This window comes from Dama dama, chromosome 11 (assembly GCF_033118175.1).
Source record: "Dama dama isolate Ldn47 chromosome 11, ASM3311817v1, whole genome shotgun sequence".
Taxonomy (NCBI): Eukaryota; Metazoa; Chordata; class Mammalia; order Artiodactyla; family Cervidae; genus Dama; species Dama dama.
Window position 1 is genome coordinate 42,923,539 of NC_083691.1, and position 20,688 is coordinate 42,944,226.

At 35.5% G+C, this 20,688-nt stretch overlaps 1 protein-coding gene across 3 annotated transcripts in view; it reads left to right on the forward strand.

Moving 5' to 3' along the window:
- The window catches only part of LOC133064755 (vacuolar protein sorting-associated protein 54), a 100,818-nt gene that overhangs the window by 25,371 nt on the left and 54,759 nt on the right, over positions 1–20,688 (forward strand). Inside the window, exons 2-7 of one of the 3 annotated variants that reach the window (XM_061155200.1) lie at positions 1,180–1,335; positions 3,448–3,689; positions 4,726–4,804; positions 6,760–6,794; positions 9,053–9,184; positions 12,354–12,739. In XM_061155200.1, coding sequence (XP_061011183.1) covers positions 1,200–1,335; positions 3,448–3,689; positions 4,726–4,804; positions 6,760–6,794; positions 9,053–9,184; positions 12,354–12,739 — 1,010 coding nt within the window. In that variant the 5' untranslated portion in view covers positions 1,180–1,199. Of the gene's footprint in view, positions 1–1,179; positions 1,336–3,447; positions 3,690–4,725; positions 4,805–6,759; positions 6,795–9,052; positions 9,185–12,353; positions 12,740–20,688 lie in introns of those variants that run through there. The other 2 variants (XM_061155201.1, XM_061155202.1) reach the window with 2 other exon arrangements.

Sequence of the window (20,688 nt, forward strand, 5' to 3'; positions counted from 1 at the left end):
ACTACAGAGGAGTTAGAGTGGATAACTTTTTTTGTCACCAGTCTTACCCTTATATCGCTGCTTTTTATATCTTACTCTTGTTTTTCTATTCACTTCATTTCCTGAATTGACTTTGCAAAAAACTTGTTAAACCACATGTATTTTTATAAACTACCTAGTCCTTCTGGGCCTTGCTATACTTATCTCTAGTACTGGGAAACTTAGACAAGGTGATCTCTTAAGTGCCTTTTCAAATAAAGGCTTCTGATTATTTTCATTTATTTATTCCTTCATTAAAAATATTTATCAAATGCCTAGTGTTTGGTTCATATGATCAGCAATGTAACAGTTTCTACTGTCCGATAATAAAATAATACATATTCTTCATTATCCAGGTTATGTATCGCTTCATTTGTAAAGTCCTACCTGACGTTGTAGCCTTTATTATGTTGTCTTCCCCACAAATTCTTTCTGTACTTTTTAAAAAGTGTAGACATAGATTAACTTGTGTTTTGTTTAAGGATTTGATTATTTTGATTACCTAAAATAATTGTGAGTACCTTGAAGAATGATACTTCTTTTATAAACATTTAATATAGTGACTGTCACATAGTAATTGTAATCATAATGATTACTGACATTTGTGAACACTAACTTTGAGGTAGGCATTGTTTTAAATGCTTTACATACATCTGGTCCTTTAATTCTTACAAAATGTTTATGAGATGAATGCTTTTCATCTCCATTTTTACAGATGAAGTAAAGCATACAAAGGTTAAGTAAATTTCCTCAAGGTTATATTGCTGGTAAGTGAAGCTGGAATATGAGTTCAGTCAGATTTCAAAACTCCATGCATTTACCCATTTTGCTGTAATGCTGAATTATATACTTGTTGACTGAATGGACTGTTTTTAATTTTAATATATATTGGTTACAGTTTTGGTATCTAGTTTCACTTTGGATAAAAGGCTAAGGATATTGCACTTTGAGGAGAATATTTTTTAAACAAGGACCAATAACTTTCCTAGCAAACTAAATATAATGAATGACTCCCACAATTAATAGTATTCAAATTATGTGCTTACACCTTGATGGATTTTAAATAGTCTGTTTTGAAAGAAAATTTATGACATGCATAATACTTTTAGGTGAATTATGATTTGTATTGTGTCTTGATTATTGTTTGTTGCTCATTTTCAGTTGAGTGGTGATTTTATGCAATGGCTTCAAGCCACAGTTCTTCACCAGTGCCTCAAGGAAGCAGCAGTGATGTTTTCTTTAAAAAAGAGGTAGACCCGACAAAACACGTTCGACCTGTGCAGTCACTGCCAGATGTGTGTCCCAAGGAACCCACAGGTAATGCTTTTCTTTTTTTTAAGGAATTTTATTGAGAATTTGTTTTATCTTTAAATGAATAGTTAGATTCCATATACTTAAAAGAGTAAATGTGAAAACTAGGATGACATATAACTTGGAAATAAATTGATTGGGAAATTGGAATATAGTTCTTTTTATATGTTTCCATAAAAGAAGTCACTTAGAGAAATTGAAAAAAAAAATTGAAGACGAGGGTACAGATTGAAAGCTCTTCAGTTAAACGTAGTACAGTTAGTCCTCATTATTTGCAGAGTCTACATTTGCAAATTTACCTAATTCCTAAATCTTAGTTGTAACCCTCAAATCACTATTTGTGGCACTTTCGTGGTCATTTGCAGATGTGCACAAAGGAGTGAAAAATTTGAATTGCCTGATGTACACGTTCCCACCTGAAATTGAACAAAGCAGCACTCTGCCTTCTTTCAGCCTTTAAGCTGTAAACACATGTCCCTTTTGTGGTCTGTTTAGTGCCACACTTTTTTGTATTCTTGCTCATGATTTTGCTATTCAAAATGGTTTCCAAACATAGCACTGAAGTGCTTTCTAGTGATTCTACGCACAGGAGGGCTACATGAGGGAAATATGTTGTGTAAGATTTATTCAGGTATAAGTAACCATGAGTACAGTGTTAAAGACTGAACAATATATATTAAATAAGGTGTCTTTAAACAGAAACACACACAAAATAAGATTATATGTTGATTGGATGATGAAAGTTCCAGAGATTTGTAGGAGCATAACCCAGTATTATGCATAACCCTATTTAGAAGTGAAGAAGAACTAAAGAGCCTCTGGATGAAAGTGAAAGAGGCAAGTGAAAAAGTTGGCTTAAAGCTCAACATTCAGAAAACAAAGATCCTGGCCTCTGGTCCCATCACTTCATGGCAAATAGATGGGGAAACAGTGGAAACAATGACAGACTTTATTTTGGGGGGCTCCAAAAATCACTGCAGATGGTGATTGCAGCCATGAAATTAAAAGACGCTTACTCCTTGAAAGAAAAGTTATGACGAACCTAGACAACCTAGACAGCATATTAAAAAGCAGAGACAGAGGTCCATTTAGTCAAGGCTGTGGTTTTTCGAGTAGTCATGAATGGATGTGAGAGTTGGACTATAAAGAAAGCTGAGCGCTGAAGAATTGATGCTTTTGAACTGTGGTGTTGGAGAAGACTCTTGAGAGTCCCTTGGACTACAAGGAGATCCAACCAGTGCATCCTAAAGGAGATCAGTCCTGAACATTCATTGGAAGGACTGACGTTGAAGCTGAAACTCCAATACTTTGGCCACCTGATGCGAAGAGCTGACTCATTGGAAAAGACCCTGATGCTGGGAAAGATTGAAGGAGAGAGGAGAAGGGGACGACAGAGGATGAGATGGTTGGATGGCATCACTGACTCAATGGACATGAGTTTGAGTAGACTCTGGGAGTTGGTGATGGACAGGGAGACCTGGCATGCTGCAGTCCACGGGGTCACAAGGAGTCGGACACAACTGAGTGACTGAACTGAACTGAACTGAACCTTGTATATCCCATGGGGACAAAGGTTCATTATTTGCTTATTATGTGTTCTAGTGACTTTATAGAACATACCGAGTAACGAGAACCAACTGCATGTTTTTCTTTCCTCTATGGTTAATGTTACAGCAGCATTTCAGTTGTTTAATTATAAGCTGAAAAAAAGGATATTGGAACCAGGTCTGCCATAAAACAAAAGAGAAATATGCCTACCCATGAAAAAATCTGGAGTAATAAAGAATAGAAGATATACAATAGAAGGTAGAAGAGTTTTGATGTTGAAAAATGTTTTTATTTTGAAAAAAAAATTTCCTTAATTGTACATTAAAGAAAGAGATAATGAAAGACTTTCTTCACCCCACTGTTCAATTATAACCCTCAAATTTTGTATATCTGTTATCTTGTACATTTTTTTCGTCCCCTTTGGCAGTTGATATTGAAAGCTGACAGTTAAGACAATTGCTATAGAAGGGAGAGTTTAGTTGCTTTGTATAACCTAAACATCTGTTTTTCTAGAATGTACTTTCAAACATAAAACTTACTTTACAAAGTTCTCTTGTTTACTTTTTGCAGGTGATTCAAATAGTTTATGTGTTGCCCCATCTCTAGTTACAGATCAACATAGATGGACTATATATCATTCCAAAGTAAATCTCCCAGCAGCATTAAATGATCCTAGATTAGCAAAAAGAGAATCTGACTTCTTCACAAAAACATGGGGATTGGACTTTGTGGACACTGAAGTCATACCTTCATTCTACCTCCCACAGATCAGCAAGGAACATTTTACAGTATATCAACAGGAAATCTCTCAGGTAATATCTAATCTTGAAGTAATAGGTCAAAAGTGAAAGAAACGTTTCTTGTTTGATTTATTCTGACAGGTGTGAGGTGGTATCTCACTGTGGTTTTAATTTGCTTTTCCCTGATGATTACTGATGTGAACATCTTTTCATGTGTCTGTTGACCATTTGTGTGTCTTCTTCACATGGCCCCTGTGGGGTTGTGACTCAGGCAGTGGCTACGGGCCTACTGGAGGGGTGGCGCTGAGTCCCCGTGTGGCTGTCTGCTCAACCTGGGGTGGGCTCAGGGCTGCGTTCCCAGTGCTAATAGACTAGAGGGAGGATTCCAAAATGGTGCTTACCAGCACTGGTGTCATTGCAGTACGGCATGCTCCCAAAATGTCTGCTCCCATTATCTCCATTCCCTGGAGGCATCCCAGTTGCCTCTTGCCTCTTCCAAGTTTATCCAATGGGTTTCAAGCAAACTCCTTTCAGATAGCTGTCTATGGCTGTGTTGGGTCTTTGTTGAGGCATTCGGGATCTTCCTTTGCAGTACGTGGACACTTCAGGGAGGCACGCAGGCTTGAGCTTCTCTTTAGTTGTGGGTGGGTGCCAGAGTGTGGGGGTTTCAGTAGTTGCAGCTCACAGGCTTAGGTGCTCCAAGGCATATGGGATCTTAGTTCCTCCACAGGGATTGAACCCATGTTCCCTGCATTAGAAGGCAGATTCTTAACCATTGGGCCACCAGGGAAGTCCCCCGAAAGTTGTTTTCTTCATTGATTTCTGTTATAAAAATAAGGGTTTTTTTAATTGACTTTCCCACTTCATTCCAAGTTTATGGAGATTTTGCTATAACTGTATAAAATGGGTAAGTATATAGACATTCATTTATCTAAGTGATATTTGGTTTATTAAGCATACTTGTTACTTGTATTTAAGAGGCTAGTGATTTCATATTAGAAAATTTTAGAACTTATTTGGTATATTCTGATATTCTGTTGTTAAATATTTTAATGCTTTGAATACTTATATTGCCACATAGCATTGATAACATTTGTCTTTTTAATAGAGAGAGAAGATTCATGAGAGATGCAAGAATATTTGTCCCCCTAAAGATACCTTTGACAGAACTCTCTTACATACTCATGGTAAGAATATGTGCTGTTTGTAGCACAGAATCTTAATTTGGGGACCTTGTTAACTGTAATATCTTAATTTTTATTTCTAGCAAAACTTGTGTAGCCTACAATCATAATCTTTTGTAAAACATAATCTTTTGTAAATCTTTTGTTAAAAAGAAAAACCATGGATCTGATGGTAGTGTTATCCTTCAGTTCAACAAATACTTATTTAATATTCAGATGCTTTGTACTTTGCTTGTTACCTAAAAATACATGTGGATAGTAAATTTATAGGCGATGATAAAACTGGAGGCAAGAATACAGTTGAAGGCTATTGCCATAATACAACTGAGGAATCATGTGTCCCTAATAGCAGTTATAATGAAGATGGAGAGGAAATCAGATCTTTAAGATATGCCTCAGAAATGGAGACACAAGTTTTGGTTGTCAGTTGTTCGTTAGTAATGGAGCAAGATGGTTAAAGGATGATTCCCAGATTTTTTACTTGGACAGCTGGCTAGGTGAGAGGTACAGTTTGGTGAGAGAGGTAATACTGGAAGAGGAGGAATTCTGGAGGAGATGGAGGGTGGTTTAATTGAAGTTTTGCAAGGAAGGAGAAGTCTGGTATATAACCCAAAACTCAGCAAAGAAATCTAGGCTGGAGGTAGCAAGTATGATAGATGTTATCATAGACCACATGCTGGCCAATAGAATGGTAGTTGAATCCAAGGGCCTAGGTGGGATCACCTAGGAAGATGTGAGTAGTAAGGAGAAAAGAACTAATGATAGAACACTAGAAAGCTGTCACATTTAAATGGCAGTAGAAAATGAGGTACTTGGAGACTAAAAAGTAGTAGTCAGAGAGTAGGAGAGTCAGCCAAGAGAGAGTTCCACCTTAGAAATAAAAGATAGCTAGAATTTCAAAGAAATGTGAATGATTAGTCCACAGTGTCAGAATACTTCAGGGATAGAGCAGGTTGGCACACTGAGATGTCTCTATGGATTTGGCAATTTGGGAGATCTTAGGGAGAACATGTAGACTGGAGTAGTGGTTACAGAAACGTCAATACTGTGTGCTAAGGAGCAAGTATAAAAGTAAGAAGTGGAGACTGCCAGTGTGAATGTGTCTTGAAGATCTGAGATGTAAAGTTTTGACTAGAGGGAACAGAATCCCTCTAGTTTGTTTCTACAAGTAGTTGTGGTAGGAGGATGTTTTTGCAAGGCCAGGATTAGATGAGGCAAGAGAGATGTTTCCATAATCCCGAGAGTGAGTGCTTCCTGAAATTTTGCACCTGAGATTCTCCTTTGCCTTAGTCTACTCTAGGCCCAGGGTTTTATCTTTTCATCGTCATCTTTTTTTTTTTTTTTTTTGATGGAAGAGAACTGAGCATGTTTGTATACCAAGAGGAAAGGGCTTCTAAAGGTTAAAAGTATGGAGAGGCAGGGTAGTTGATGAAGTGAGCTCAGAGAAGAGGCAGAAGGGGATGGAGTCCAAGTACAGAAAGCTTAGTTTGGAAAGGAGGGCGCCTTATCTTGAGATCTGATTGGTGAGACAAAGGAGGTTCATTTTCAAGAAGCTTGTAGATGATACAAATTAAGATGTCTAAGAAGAAAACTAATATGGTATTAAAAAAAACTTTGATCAAAGAAATTCTGGATGGGATGGTGAATATTTTGAACAATAAAAAGAGTATTTCTATAAGATAGTACCAAGCTTTCTGTGTCCATTTTAAAAAGATTTGAAATATATTTAGTTGTTTTATTGCTACTATACAATTGATAAAAATTATTTGAAACATGTCTTATTCAGCACTTTGCCTACTGCTAGACATAAGGAAGTGTTTATTTATTGAAGAAAGAAACTTAAGTGGTTATTTAGTTGTGACCTAGTATAGTGTTGAATCTGTCAAAATATATTTTATGGAAATAAAGTGAAAACAAGTTTTAAAAAATCATATTTTTCCTTTTCTTTTTAAAAATAGATAAATCCAGGACAGATCTGGAGCAAGTACCTAAGGTAACAAAGCTTGAAAAATGAGAATACAGCTTTTTAATATTTGATCTTTAATTTTGTCTTGAAAGAAACCCTCATTGGGCTGTTTTCTGACACTTTGACCACTTTGATTTTTCTGGGACTTTGTTGCATCACTTGATTCGCTCTCTTTTCCATTATCAGTATCTTCTTTATCACCAAAACCTACAAATACGTTTAAATCTCTTCATTAAAAAAAAAATATTTGATCTTAATGCATCCTCAGTTACTCAGTTGTATCTAACTCTTTGCAATCCCATGGACTGTAGTCTGCCAGGCTCCTCTGTGGGATTTTTCAGGCAAGAATACTGGAGCGGGTTGCCATTTCCTCCTCCAGGGGATCTTCCAGCCCAGAGACTGAACCCACATCTCCTGCATCTCCTTCATTGGCAGGCCGATTCTTTACCACTAAGCCACCTGGGAAGCCCCCATTGATCTTATTACCCCACCAAATTATTAGAGATATTTCTTTGTATGAAAATTTGTGTAGAGGCGTGTAATAGATGAATGTGTTTTTGTTTTCTGGGGAAAGAGTCCATTGCATTCATCAGATTCTCAAAGGTCTATGATAATTGCTTTTTAGGGTGAGAAGAGACAGAAAGATGAAAGAAACAGGAAAGGGCAGTCATGTTTAAAGTTCTTTGATTTCTACAAAACAAAATTCAAACTCTTGTCATTTAAGGCCCTTAATTATTTGTTTCCTTCATAGTCATACTCTTAACTTTTGCCTGCTAATCTTAGACATTCTTTATTTTTTATTTTTTACACATTTTTTACTTCAAACTTTTTTGCTGGCTCCATGCTTTATTTGCACTGTTCCTTTAGCCTGAAAGACTTTTACCTCTCCGTATCTAATCTTGTATAGTTTCTTGCTTAAATGGCAACTTGTATGAATACATTTCTCCCAAATGAAGATCATTAGACCCTTTGCCAAACTCTAATAGCATTTTATCTAGATCCCTACTGTCCCTTTTAAGACATTTGTCACTCTTTTCCTTATAAAATATTTATGTATATGTTTTATCACATCTCTGTGGCAAAAAGATCCTTGAAATTAGGATCTCTGTAATAATCTAGCTTTGTTTCCACCTTAGTGCCTAGCATAAGAATAAATCATAATCATAAACATGTATTGAATTAATCAATCCTTTTAGTTATACTAGAGGGATTAGAAAGTATACTCATGTCCCTAGTTCCTAGGGAGGAACATGAGTTCCTAGGGAAATTTCCTAATCATCAGTCAGTTCAGTTCAGTTGCTCAGTTGTGTCCGACTCTTTGCAGCCCCATGGGCTGCAGCACGCGAGGCTTCCCTGTCCATCACCAACTCCTGGAGCTTGCTCAAACTCATGTCCATTGAGTTGGTGATGCCATCCAACCATATCATCCTCTGTTTTCTCCTTCTCTTCCTGCCTTCAATCTTTTCCCAATCATATTCATACTAATTTTGGATATGGGTCATATGAATCAGTAAATATAGTAAAATACAGAAATTAATTAAGAAATTAATTGATTAAAACATGTTTCAAGCCTTATTCTGTGTGCTGGAATACAAAGATTAATAATCTGTAAATCCAGTCTTACAGAAACATATCGTCTCTGGGGAGAGATGTAGATATTAAGTAATATTTATGAAGTATGAGATAAATAAGTATACATGGTATACTTGTGTTTAGAAAAGTGAAAGTAAAAGTCACTGAGTCATGTCTGACTCTTTGCGGCCCCATGGACTGTATAGTCCATAGAATTCTCTAGGCCAGAATACTGGAGTGGGTAGCCTTTCCCTTCTCCAGGGGATCTTCCCAACCCAGAGATCAAACCCAGGTCTCCCGCATTGCAGGTGGATTCTTTACCAGCTGAGCCACAAGGGAAGCCCCTTGTGTTCAGAGATGGGGTTAAGTAAATTTTGTAAAGTATGAGGTAAATAAAGCTCTTTATACCTTTCTAAGAGAGTGTGGTCTGTCAGTCATGGGAATTCACTGAGAAATTTAAAAAGAGAATTTGATTATAATAGTTACAGTTGCCTTTTAATGGTAAATCTGACAGTAGTATAGAGCATAGATTAGGGAAGGATATCAGTAAGTAGCCATTTGCTGTAATCCAGAGATAGATTTTTGTATACATAGCTTGTTATTACTGCTTTTTTCTGTATATGTCTGAGATTCAAGTTAATTATTTTAGTGAAGGGGATATTAGATGTAAAGAAAATGTTTATCTAATTGAGGGAAATGCATTTTTTTATTAGATTTTTATGAAACCAGATTTTGCCTTGGACGATTCCTTAACTTTTAATTCAGTTTTACCATGGTCTCATTTTAATACTGCTGGTGGAAAAGGAAATCGTGATGCAGCTTCCTCAAAGTTGCTACAAGAAAAGGTAATTTTTATTTTTTCCATGTAGAAAACTATTTTAATTAAATGATACAATTGGGTTGGCCAAAAAATTCATTCAGATTTTTTGTAATATCATACAGAAAAACCTGAATGAATATTTTGGCCAACCCAATGTTTGTGTGTTTTCATATTAGTTACTTAGTAGGCACTAATTCCTTTAATTTCATCTTTATTGTTACTGAAAATCTGAACCCTTTAAATCTTAACTGATAAAGTAAACAGTATTTTGTTTCAATGCAGTATACCAGTTGTGCTGTTGAAAAGGAAAAGCTCATTGTTTGAGTGCTTCTTATCTGAATCAGCAGTTGACAGAAATTCAGATGAAAGGATGTAGTAGATAATGCAATTGTTTTACATTTATTCCAAACAATATATTGGCTAATTTTGTATTCTTTATGACTTAAATCACAGAAAATGAGCTTTTCCTAAGAAACTATTTTTCCTCCTTTACACATAGTAATGATTATTTTGAAGCAAAAATATCATAGTTAAAAATTACAGTGTTCATTTAGCTTTGCAAAGCCTAGCCTTTTGCATGTCTGCAGTTTTTCAAAATTTTATAATGGTCTATATTTGAGAAGTCAACACCTGAAAGTCATTTAAAATGTAAAACTTTAAACAGAACTCACATATCAAGACTCTTAAAACTGGAATAGGAAGTAAAGACCTTTGATCTCTGTTCTTTCCTAGCACTCAATTTAGAACATTCCTGAAACTGACTGTGGTTCCTAAACTGAGATGAAGCATTCTGTTGTAGTCTAATGACAGCTCTTGGCAGTCTGAAAGCTTGTCTCATGTGAGCTATTCAATAAGTTGGGTCTAGTCCTCTTCAACTGAAGAAAGGGAGAGGAGAAGAAATGTGAGGAAAGAATTATGAGTATGCCTTCCTCATAGTTGAAAATGAGTCCCCCCCCCCCTTTTTTTTTGGGCAACATTTTCATCTATGAAATGGTTTTCCTTGAGTAAAAATAAATTCATAAATCTTAGGAGAAGGATAGATTTATGGACATAGGCTCACTCCCAGACTGCTTTTTTACATTCCAAGTATATCTCCTTGTATACCTTAAAAGAGAAAAACAACAGAAGCCAATAAAAATTTCATCAATCTATACAAATACTTTTATGAATACTTTAAAAAATTGTTCCTTTTATAGAATTTTAATAGGAAATGAATTATGAAAATATTATGTCTTTGAAAAGAATATATCAATGGAATATTGATAAATTGCAAAAATCTTTGAAACTCAAATGAAACACTTTTCTCATGCTAAATGTTAGAGTGACTAATGGAATTTTTTTTTTTTGTTTGGTAAGTTGCAAAATCAGCTTTGTTACTTTTACATTTTGTTTCCTTCTCACTCTGCTCTATTCTTAGAAAAGGAATGGAAAACAGGATTCCAAGACAGGATTCAGACTCACTATATGATTGATGATACTTCTTTTATCTTGCTAGCTTTAAAGAGGGGATGCTAGCAAGGATTAGAGAAATTTATATCTTATTGTAGTTCTGCTATCCAAAGTTGTGTTCTGCAATGAGATTAACGAGTTTGGTTTAGAATGTAAATCATTGCACTGCTTCCTTCATTAAGGAAGTCTTTCTATGAAAAATTCTAGCAAAGTTCCTTATTTCGTCATGGACCTCTGAACGGTTCGCAAACTGGCAGCAGCGTATGAACTGCATCCCGAGTAGCACTGTCCTAAAGGAGTTCCTTGTTCTCTGTTTCCTGAAAATTGAGTTACTTTAGCTTGTGATGTACCTAAGTACTTTCATCCCTAATTGCTTTTTAGGTAAATAAATGAGCAGTCATTGAAGATAAAAAGAACAACAGCAAGAGAGTATAAATCAAGAGATTTAAACTATAAAGGAATGTCTTGTTTGTAACCTATTTATGAATAGACTGTTGAAGGAGTCTTATTGGAGATATGCATCATCCTGCATAGTTTTAAGGAAACAAGCTTGGTGACCAAATAATCTCCTAATTTTATGAGTCCTAAATGTAGAAAACCCATTAACCCTTTAACTGTGAATTCTTCTGAGATGTTCAGAGACAATTCTTAAAGTTTAAGCTATGGGTTGAAGACTCTAAAAGTAAAAAAGTGGGAGAGAAATAGAAAGATAATGTAGCCAAAAAAAGACATATGCAGTTTTGAAGGAAGAAAAGACAACTCAAGTTTTAGGAGTCCATATTTGAAATTAGAAAGCATTTTTAATATATGTTACTCTAGGAATTAATTTTGATCGTGTTACCAATAAAATATATATGAATTAATTGTTTTAGGCATCTATCAATCATTTAAGAGGAAAGCACATTGGAAATAACCTGGATTTTACAAATTGATAAAAGAATAATTGCTGAAATGTAAAATAAACAGCCCTGAAAAAAAAAGATCCAAATGAATTCTGGTACATTCTACAATTGGTGACTTGATCGCCAGTCTTTCATGAATTCTGTAGTGTTTTGAGGCAGCATGGTGCAGTAGAAAGAACTTCAGTTTTTGAGTTAGACAAACTTGAGCTTAAATTTCAGTTTTTCTGCTTACTAATTATGTGACTTTATTCAAGTAATTTAATGTTTCTGAGCCTTAGTATCTTCATCTGTAAAAGAAAATAATAATAAAACCTGTATTCTAAGACTGTTAAATTAGTAAATTATATATATATATATGTATATATATATATAAAATACCAGTGCCTGATGCATAGAAGGAAGCAGTCAATAAATGATAACCTATAACTATCTTTCAGTCAGATAAATGACTTGATATTGGTGATAGTGATGATGTGTAGAGGTAAAGGAAATCAATCTTCTCTCTCTCAGATCTTGGAACTTCTGAAACTAGGTTATACTCTGAGGTGACTGTGGGGTACTTTTACTTTCTAGAAAGTAGTTGGTGTTTAGAGGGCAGTAATGGCAGGAGCAGAGGAAGAAGGTAAATCACCTTCTATGATTTTGTCTTACATTTATTAATCTTTGGGCTCTACCTTTCATCGCCTTTCTATTTTGTGTGCCTAGTATCAAGCATCATATAATCTAATGGTTCACAAAATGGGATTTAAAATACATGTGGAAATATTGTATCATTTTCAGAAAACATTTGGATAGTTAAGGTATACTTATAATTCTGTGATTTTTTTTTTCTTTCCTCTTAAGCTGAGCCATTATCTGGATATTGTGGAAGTAAACATTGCTCACCAGATCTCTCTACGTTCAGAAGCATTTTTTCATGCAATGACCTCTCAACATGAATTGCAGGACTACCTCAAGAAAACTTCCCAGGCTGTAAAAATGCTTCGAGATAAAATTGCACAGATTGATAAAGTAATGTGTGAAGGATCACTACACATTTTAAGACTGGCACTTACCAGAAATAATTGTGTTAAAGTATATAATAAACTGAAATTAATGGCCACTGTACACCAGACTCAGCCTACAGTACAGGTGTTGTTATCTACTTCTGAATTTGTTGGAGCATTGGACTTAATAGCAACAACACAAGAGGTTCTACAGCAGGAACTTCAGGGCATTCATAGCTTCCGGTATGTCCATTAAGTAAGCCATTAGAAATAATGTTAAATTTTCAAAGGATAAATTTTAGTGTGTAATGAAAACTGAAAAAGTATGAATGTATTTAGAGTTACGTGGGTATTTTTTCTTCTAGATTGACCTGTTTAATATTATCATTCTGAAATTTTAGTCTTACTAAAATAAAAAAAAAATCATAAGGACCAATATTTACAGAGATATTTAAATCAGTTCAGTTTATTTGCTCAGTTGTGTCCGACTCCTTGCGACCCCATGAACCACAGCACACCAGGCCTCCCTGTCTATCACCAACTCCCAGAGTTTACCCAAACTCACATCCATTGAGTCGGTGATGCCATCCAACCATCTCATCCTCTGTCGTCCCCTTCTCCTCCCACCTTCAATCTTTCCCAGCATCAGGGTCTTTTCCAGTGAGTCAGCTGTTCGCATCAGGTGGCCAAAATATTGGAGTTTGAGCTTCAACATCTGTCCTTCCAAAGAACACCCAGGACTGATCTCCTTTAGGATGCACTGGTTGGCTCTCCTTGGAGTCCAAGGGACTCTCAAGAGTCTTCTCCAACACCACAGTTCAAAAGCATCGATTCTTCGATGCTCAGCTTTCTTTATAGTCCAATTCTCACATCCATACATGACTACTGGAAAAACCATAGCCTTGACTAGACAGACCTTTGTTGGCAAAGTAATGTCTCTGCTTTTTAATATGCTTTTTAAGTTGGTCATGACTTTCCTTCCAAAGAGTAAGTGTCTTTTAATTTCATGGCTGCAGTCACCATCTGCAGTGATTTTGGAGCCCCCAAACATAAAGTCAGACACTGTTTCCACTGTTTCACCATCTATTTGCCATGAAGTGATGGGACCAGATGCCATGATCTTTGTTTCCTGAATGTTGAGCTTTAAGCCAACTTTTTCACTCTCCTCTTTCACTTTCATCAAGAGGCTCTTTAGTTCTTCTTCACTTTCTGCTATAAGGGTGGTGTCTTCTGCATATCTGAGGTTATTGATATTTCTCCCAGCAATCTTGATTCCAGCTTGTGCTTCCTCCAGCCCAGCATTTCTTATGATGTACTCTGCATATAAGTTAAATAAGCAGGGTGACAATAAACAGCTTTGATGTACTCCTTTTCCTATTTGGAAACAGTTGTTCCATGTCCAGTTCTAACTGTTGCTTCCTGACCTGCATACAGGTTTCTCAAGAGGCAGGTCAGGTGGTCTGATGAACTATGGACGGAGGTTCGTGACATTGTACAGGAGACGGGGATCAAGACCATCCCCAAGAAAAAGAAATGCAAAAAAGCAAAATGACTGTCTGAGGAGGCCTTGCAAATAGCTGTGAAAAGAAGAGAAGCGAAAAGCAAAGGAGAAAAGGAAAGATATACCCATTTGAATGCAGAGTTCCAAAGAATAGCAAGGAGAGACAGGCAAGCCTTCCTCAGTGATCAATGCAAAGAAATAGAGGAAAGCAGTAGAATGGGAAAGACTAGGGATCTCTTCAAGAAAATTAGAGATACCAAGGAAACATTTCATGCAAAGATGGGCTCAATAAAGGACAGAGGACAGAAATGGTGTGGACCTAACAGAAGCAGAAGATATTAAGAAGAGGTGGCAAGAATACACAGAGCTGTACAAAAAAGATCTTCATGACCCAGATAATCACGATGGTGTGATCACTTACCTAGAGCCAGACATCCTGGAATGTGAAGTCAAGTGGGCCTTAGGAAGCATCACTATGGACAAAGCTAGTGGAGGTGATGGAATTCCAGTTGAGCTATTTCAAATCCTGAAAGATGATGCTGTGAAAGTGCTGCACTCAATATGTCAGCACATTTGGAAAACTCAACAGTGGCCACAGGACTGGAAAAGGTCAGTTTTCATTCCAATCCCAAAGAATGCTCAAACTACCACACAATTGTACTCATCTCACACTCTGGTAAAGTAATGCTCAAAATTCTCCAAGCCAGGCTTCAGCAATACATGAACCGTGAACTTCCAGATGTTCAAGCTGGTTTTAGAAAAAGCAGAGGAACCAGAGATCAAATTACCAACATCCGCTGGATCATTGAAAAAGCAAGAGAGTTCCAGAAAAACATCTATTTCTGGTTTATTGACTCTGCCAAAACCTTCGACTGTGTAGATCACAATAAACTGTGGAAAATTCTGAAAGAGATATTTGGATAAAGAAGTAAAATTAAATTCTCTAGTAGATAAAATTGATAAAGGGCCAGTCACAACTTTGATAACATTTTGAAAATGTTGAAACGGCTTTATGTCAAAGTAGCGAAAGTAGAGAAAGGAATACCACTTCATTTTAAAAGCTATTGAATAAGTTTTGAATTTGATAATTATTGAAATTCATTTCTCTTTTGCAGTCTATCACATTGCAAAAAATTTCACATGATGATGGAAGAGACCAAATGTCTTTTGAGGCTCTATTTTGAAAATACCTTTAAAATTAGGGTTTTAGTTATTTTATGTGTGATCATGTCAAATGATCAGATCAGACCAGTTGTAAGACATCAAAATTTCTTAATAAATTCTGAAAAACTTCAGAATGTATTATGTTACAGAGCACATCTTCCATTAAACCTCTCTGTAGTCACTCCGTAGTAAAAGATTTAGAAGGGTTTTCCAGCAGGTAGAACTTCAACAAGGACTTTGCAGGCCTGCTTAACTGAATGAAATCTTCAATATGGGCTTTCTTGGTGGCTTAGCTGGTAAAGAATCCGCCTGCAGTGCAGGAGACCATGGTTTGATTCCTGGGAGGGATAGGCTACCTACTCCAGTATTCTTGGGCTTCCCTGATGTCTCAGACGGTAAAGAATCTGCCTGCAATGTGGGAGACCTGGGTTCGATCCCTGGGTTGGGAAGACCCCCTGGAGAAGGGAACGGCTACCCACTCCAGTATTCTGACCTGGAGAATTCCATGGACAGAGGTGCCTGGCAGGCTAAAGTCCATGGTGTCAGAGTCAGACACGACTGAGCGACTTTCACTTTATCTTAAATATAAAATTATTTTAATTGAATTATAAGTTCTTACTAAGAGTATGTAATTGGAATATTTATTTAGAAAGCACTTTAAAAAAATTGGCCCAAATTTAATTATGCAAGTGAATGATTGATTCATTTATTTTAGAAATGGTAATTGATCATCTGTTACATGAGAGACACCTGGCAGAATACTGGGACTATAGCCATGAACATAGCAGAGTTGCTTCCTGCTCTATTTCTGCAATTTATTTGTCAGTAGGGATACAGAAATTGCGATGTAGTTATGATACAGCGCAGTACAGTATGATGATGAATGTACAGATTGCTATGGAGTTTAACCTTAGGGGAAAAACCTTCTTCAGACATTTATGTTTACAGAAGTTTGGATTACAAATCTCTTTGAAAATCTATTTTAAGCTGTGGTTGGACCTTCTTTCCATAAAAATATACCTGTACATAAAATTTTACCATCAATTTTGGGTGGTTGGTAGTCCTTTGGAGTCTACTTTGATTTTCTCAGCATGGGAACCCAGGGTGACGAAATGGTTTTTAGTTTACCCTTTACCTCTGAAATTTTAAATATTTCTCTTTTAAATGTGTGCATGGAATATATTTTTTAAATAAAAATTTTGTCAGTATTTTAGCAAAATGGACTTCTGTAATAACAGAAGCTGTTTTTCACTTGTCACTACTATATAATTAAAATGTTGATGAATATTAGCAACTGATTCTACAAAGTAGAATGCTTTATCCTCTGAACAGAGAAATAGAAACAGAGATTAAATGCTTGCCTGCTGAAAAGCGCAAATTCTGAAACTATTCTAATTTTTACTCCAAAGGTCATGCAGTTTATTTCATTTTCTTGACTCATTAGTTTATGCCCAATAATATTGATTAAGAGTATAGTTATCCAAAGCCATCTGGAAAATGTTTAAGAACAAGGTTGAATATTTATTCCTAGTAGATTATGATTTATTGGAAGGTGAAGTGAAAATTTTATAATCTTGTAATCATCTTGAGCTGGAATGCAAAGAAGAGTTTACCTTATTTTCTGGCTCACTTTTTTTGTTTGTATCTTAACTCAGAGGACAAAATGTTCTTCATGAAAAAGGGCATATAATTTTTTAAAGACTTTCAAATATTCTAGTTGTCTACCTTTTGCTCATGTATCTTTCTAATATTTTTTAGGACGTGCACATTTATAAAGAGCATTTATTCTTCACATAAAATATATATGAAAATATATTTGATCCTTGATATATTGCAGATTTCATGTAGAAAAGATTGAGTTATGTTGAAATTCAGGGGTATAATGTCATTTGCTGTGTCTTATTGTAAAGGTTTATGTAGAACCTCTTCTCAGTTTTCACCATTGTTAGTTTTTTTTGTTACTGCTTACTGCCACCACCACTATAAAATCCAAGAACATTTTTTGAATACTTTGGTATTCTGTACAAGATACTATGCTAAGAATATTGTATGTATTGATATTATTTGACCCCACTCGCCACTCCAGAAAACCCCTCTGAGATGGTCTTGCCTCATTTTAATAGATAAGAAAGATAAAGCATTGAAAATCTTAGATAACTTGTTGCAAGTTATACAAATAACTTGCTCCAAGTCATAGAGCACATTATAAAACAGTAGAGTCAAAATTCAGTCAAGATCTCATTGGGCCCAAGAGTTATGTATACTTTTTAATATATTTCTTTGAGGTTTTATAGGATTTCAAATAGATCACTCTGAACATCAGTGCTAATTTTCTGGTGCAGGAGGTGTTAACCTGTGGGCAATTTACAGATTTGCTGAGCGAGAAACCTACCATAGTAATAGATTTTAGGATAAAAATTAATGCAACTAGTTTTTCTACTTGTTTGCCTTCTTCTTTGTCTTTTTGAAAGAAAAGGTGGAAACCATTCAGAGTTAATTACAGGTTCCAGTTTACTGTAATATGATTCTATTGATCAGAGAGGCCACCTTAGGATTCCACTTAAGGGATTTTTATTGTTGGAAGTATTAAAAGGTATTTAATATCTTGTTTGCTCCTGATATGGTCTTCCATAATTTAGTTTTTCAAAACAGTATAATATGAAAACATCCACATTTTAGGCTCTGAGATGAAGTCAAAACAACAATTTTTCTGCTATTTGATGAAAATAGTATTACTGTTGGGTTTATTGATATGTAAGTTTCTCTGATAAAAGCAGCACAAAGTCATTGTTGTGAACCCACAGCTTAGAAGAGTTGAATTCATGTACAAATTGAGGCATATTAAAGCAGCAAGTATTAGAATCGTCAGATATATGGACCTGTGTATGTTTTTAGAAAGCTGTTTTTAGTTATTGTCATTCAGTATATGTCGTTCGCCGCTCTTATTACTGCACGTGGTTATTAGGGTGGTGTTGCTTTTGTTGTTCAGTTGTGTTCAACCCTGTGATCTCACGGACTGCGTCATGCCAGGCTCCTCTGTCTTCCACTGTCGCCTGGAGTTTGCTCAGATTCATGTCCATTAAGTTGGTGATGCTATCTAACCATCTCATCCTCTGCTGCCCACTTCTCGTACTTTTAAAATGAACTGTTAATGGATCTATCTATTAAATATTTTTGGTAAGGTTAATTAGTTCAGTGTAATTGCATCTATTGTTAAAGTAGTCAAAAATATTGTAAACAGAGCAAAGACGAAAAGGTGAATCTTATAAAACCTTATAACTCTAGAAGTTTTGTTTAAGGATTCACTTAAATCTTTTAATATATGTTATCTGATACCTGTGAGTACATAATAAATATTATTTGATAGTAGTATTGAAATTAATATCTGTTCTTTATCAGACTTTAAAATTACTTTAAGATGCATAGAAATGAAAGTACTCAGTTATTTTCAATAGTATCTGAGGTTGAATAGAACCTGACCTTTAAATTATTATGCTGACTATTGCTAGATACAGTCCTGTGGACTTCCTACCATAATTATTTGTTAGGATATGCTGAGGACTGCTTATACCTGAAGGTAACACATATTTGAGTGGTAACTTCTAGTCAACATTAAAAAGGAATTTATGATATTTATAAAAATTAATTGAGAACCAAGCATTGTTAAAGTTCTTTGTGGATTTATATCCTACCCTATTACTGCTTTTTAAAAAGCTTGTTGAAAACTGAACATATACAAAAATAGAGGAAATTATATGAAGAGAGTTGTATGAAGCTGGGTAAACTGCATATCACCTGTGAATTATCAACTCGAGACCAACTTTGTTTTCTCCATATTCCTCCCCCTAATTCTTGGATTATTTTGAAACAAATCCAAAATATCGTTTCATTTCATCCATAAGTATTTCATTATGTATCTTTGAAAGATAAGGATCTTTAAAAACATAATGCTAATATCATTTATAGTTTCAAATAGCTAGTCAGTGTTCAAATTTTCCTACTTCTCAAAATTCTTTTCATTGTTTGTTGAAATAGGTTCTAAATATAACTATATATTACAATTGGTTGACATATTTCAAGGGTTTCTTGATATATTGTTCTCCATTTCTCATTTTTCCCCTTTCAAAATATTTATTGAAGAAATTAAATTATCTTTGTAGTGCTTCTCACAGTCTGGATTTTGCCAACTTCATCCACATGCTTATTAGCAGGTTTCCTTTTGCCTATATTTTCTATAAACGTGTAGTTAGATTTAAAGGCTTGATCAGGTTTAAGTTTTTCTTAGAGATCATATATCTGGTTGTCTCTTTTTATGATATTAGCAACCATTTGATGATCATTGCCTAGATTTATCATCTCATTGTGGGTTGCAAGTCATGATATTCTAATTTTCAACTTCCTTATTCATTTATTAATGGAATATTTCTGTAAAGCCATATTTCTCCATAATAATTATTTGGTAATTCTGAAGGACAGTTCTTACAAGGATAGGCAAGATAAATTCTAGGTTCTTTTCCTTTATCTGGTAGTTTTTGAAATAATGAATTGAAAATCTAGCATCTTCCAAGTGTTTTATAAGCACATGGTTTTATATGTGTTTGAAGTGTTACTTTTTTATCTTTTTTAAAACTTTATTTATTGGCTGTGCTGAGTCTTTGTTACTGAGTGGGCTTTCTCTAGTTGTGAGTGGGTACTGCTCTTCATTGTGGTATGTGAGCTTCTCATTGCGGTGACTTCTCTTTTGAAGCACAGGATCTAGGACTCATGGGCTTCAGTAGCTGTTGCTCCCAGGCTCTAGAGCACAGGCTCATAGTTGTGGCTTATGGGCTTAGTTCCTCTGTGGCCTGTGGGATCCTCCTGGATCAGGGATTAAACCCGTGTCTCCTGCATTGGGAGAAGGGTCCTTTACCACTTGAGACACCAAGGAAGCCCCAAGTTTTTTGCTTTTAGAAATTTTCATTGGTATTCATTTTGTTCTTTTATAGGAACCTCCTCAAATCCTTTTGATTCTTTGAGTAGTTGTTGATGGTTTTCTTACTTCATGTTATGACGGGATATTCATGTTACACTTTTTCTGTTCCAGGTTTGCAAATTGCCATTTCTCTAAGGAGCCCTAGTTTCTTTTAGTAGGAAATGGTACTTAGAAATTATAGTCTAGGTGTTCCTTGTAGCAAGGTGTTCCTTGCTATACCTTTGGTCAAAGGCTGATTGGTCATGATCTCCAAGCCTTTTTAGTGGGTAGAGCTAGAAAATAAAATATCCTTTTTAAAGAAAACATAGGAGTTTGTTCCAGGAATGTTCCAGGATAGTTCCACTGTATACTGATAAATTTAGGACTGTAGAGTTTTTATTTCTTCAATTTTGCATATATATTTACCTTTCCAGCAGGCTGAAAACTGTGCTTCCTAATGACACCAACATAATTACTCATTTGTTTTATCCAACAATATATATAGAATTGGGCTTCCCAGGTGATGCTAGTGGTAAAGAACCTGCCTGCCAATGTAGGAGATGTAAGAAGCGCAGG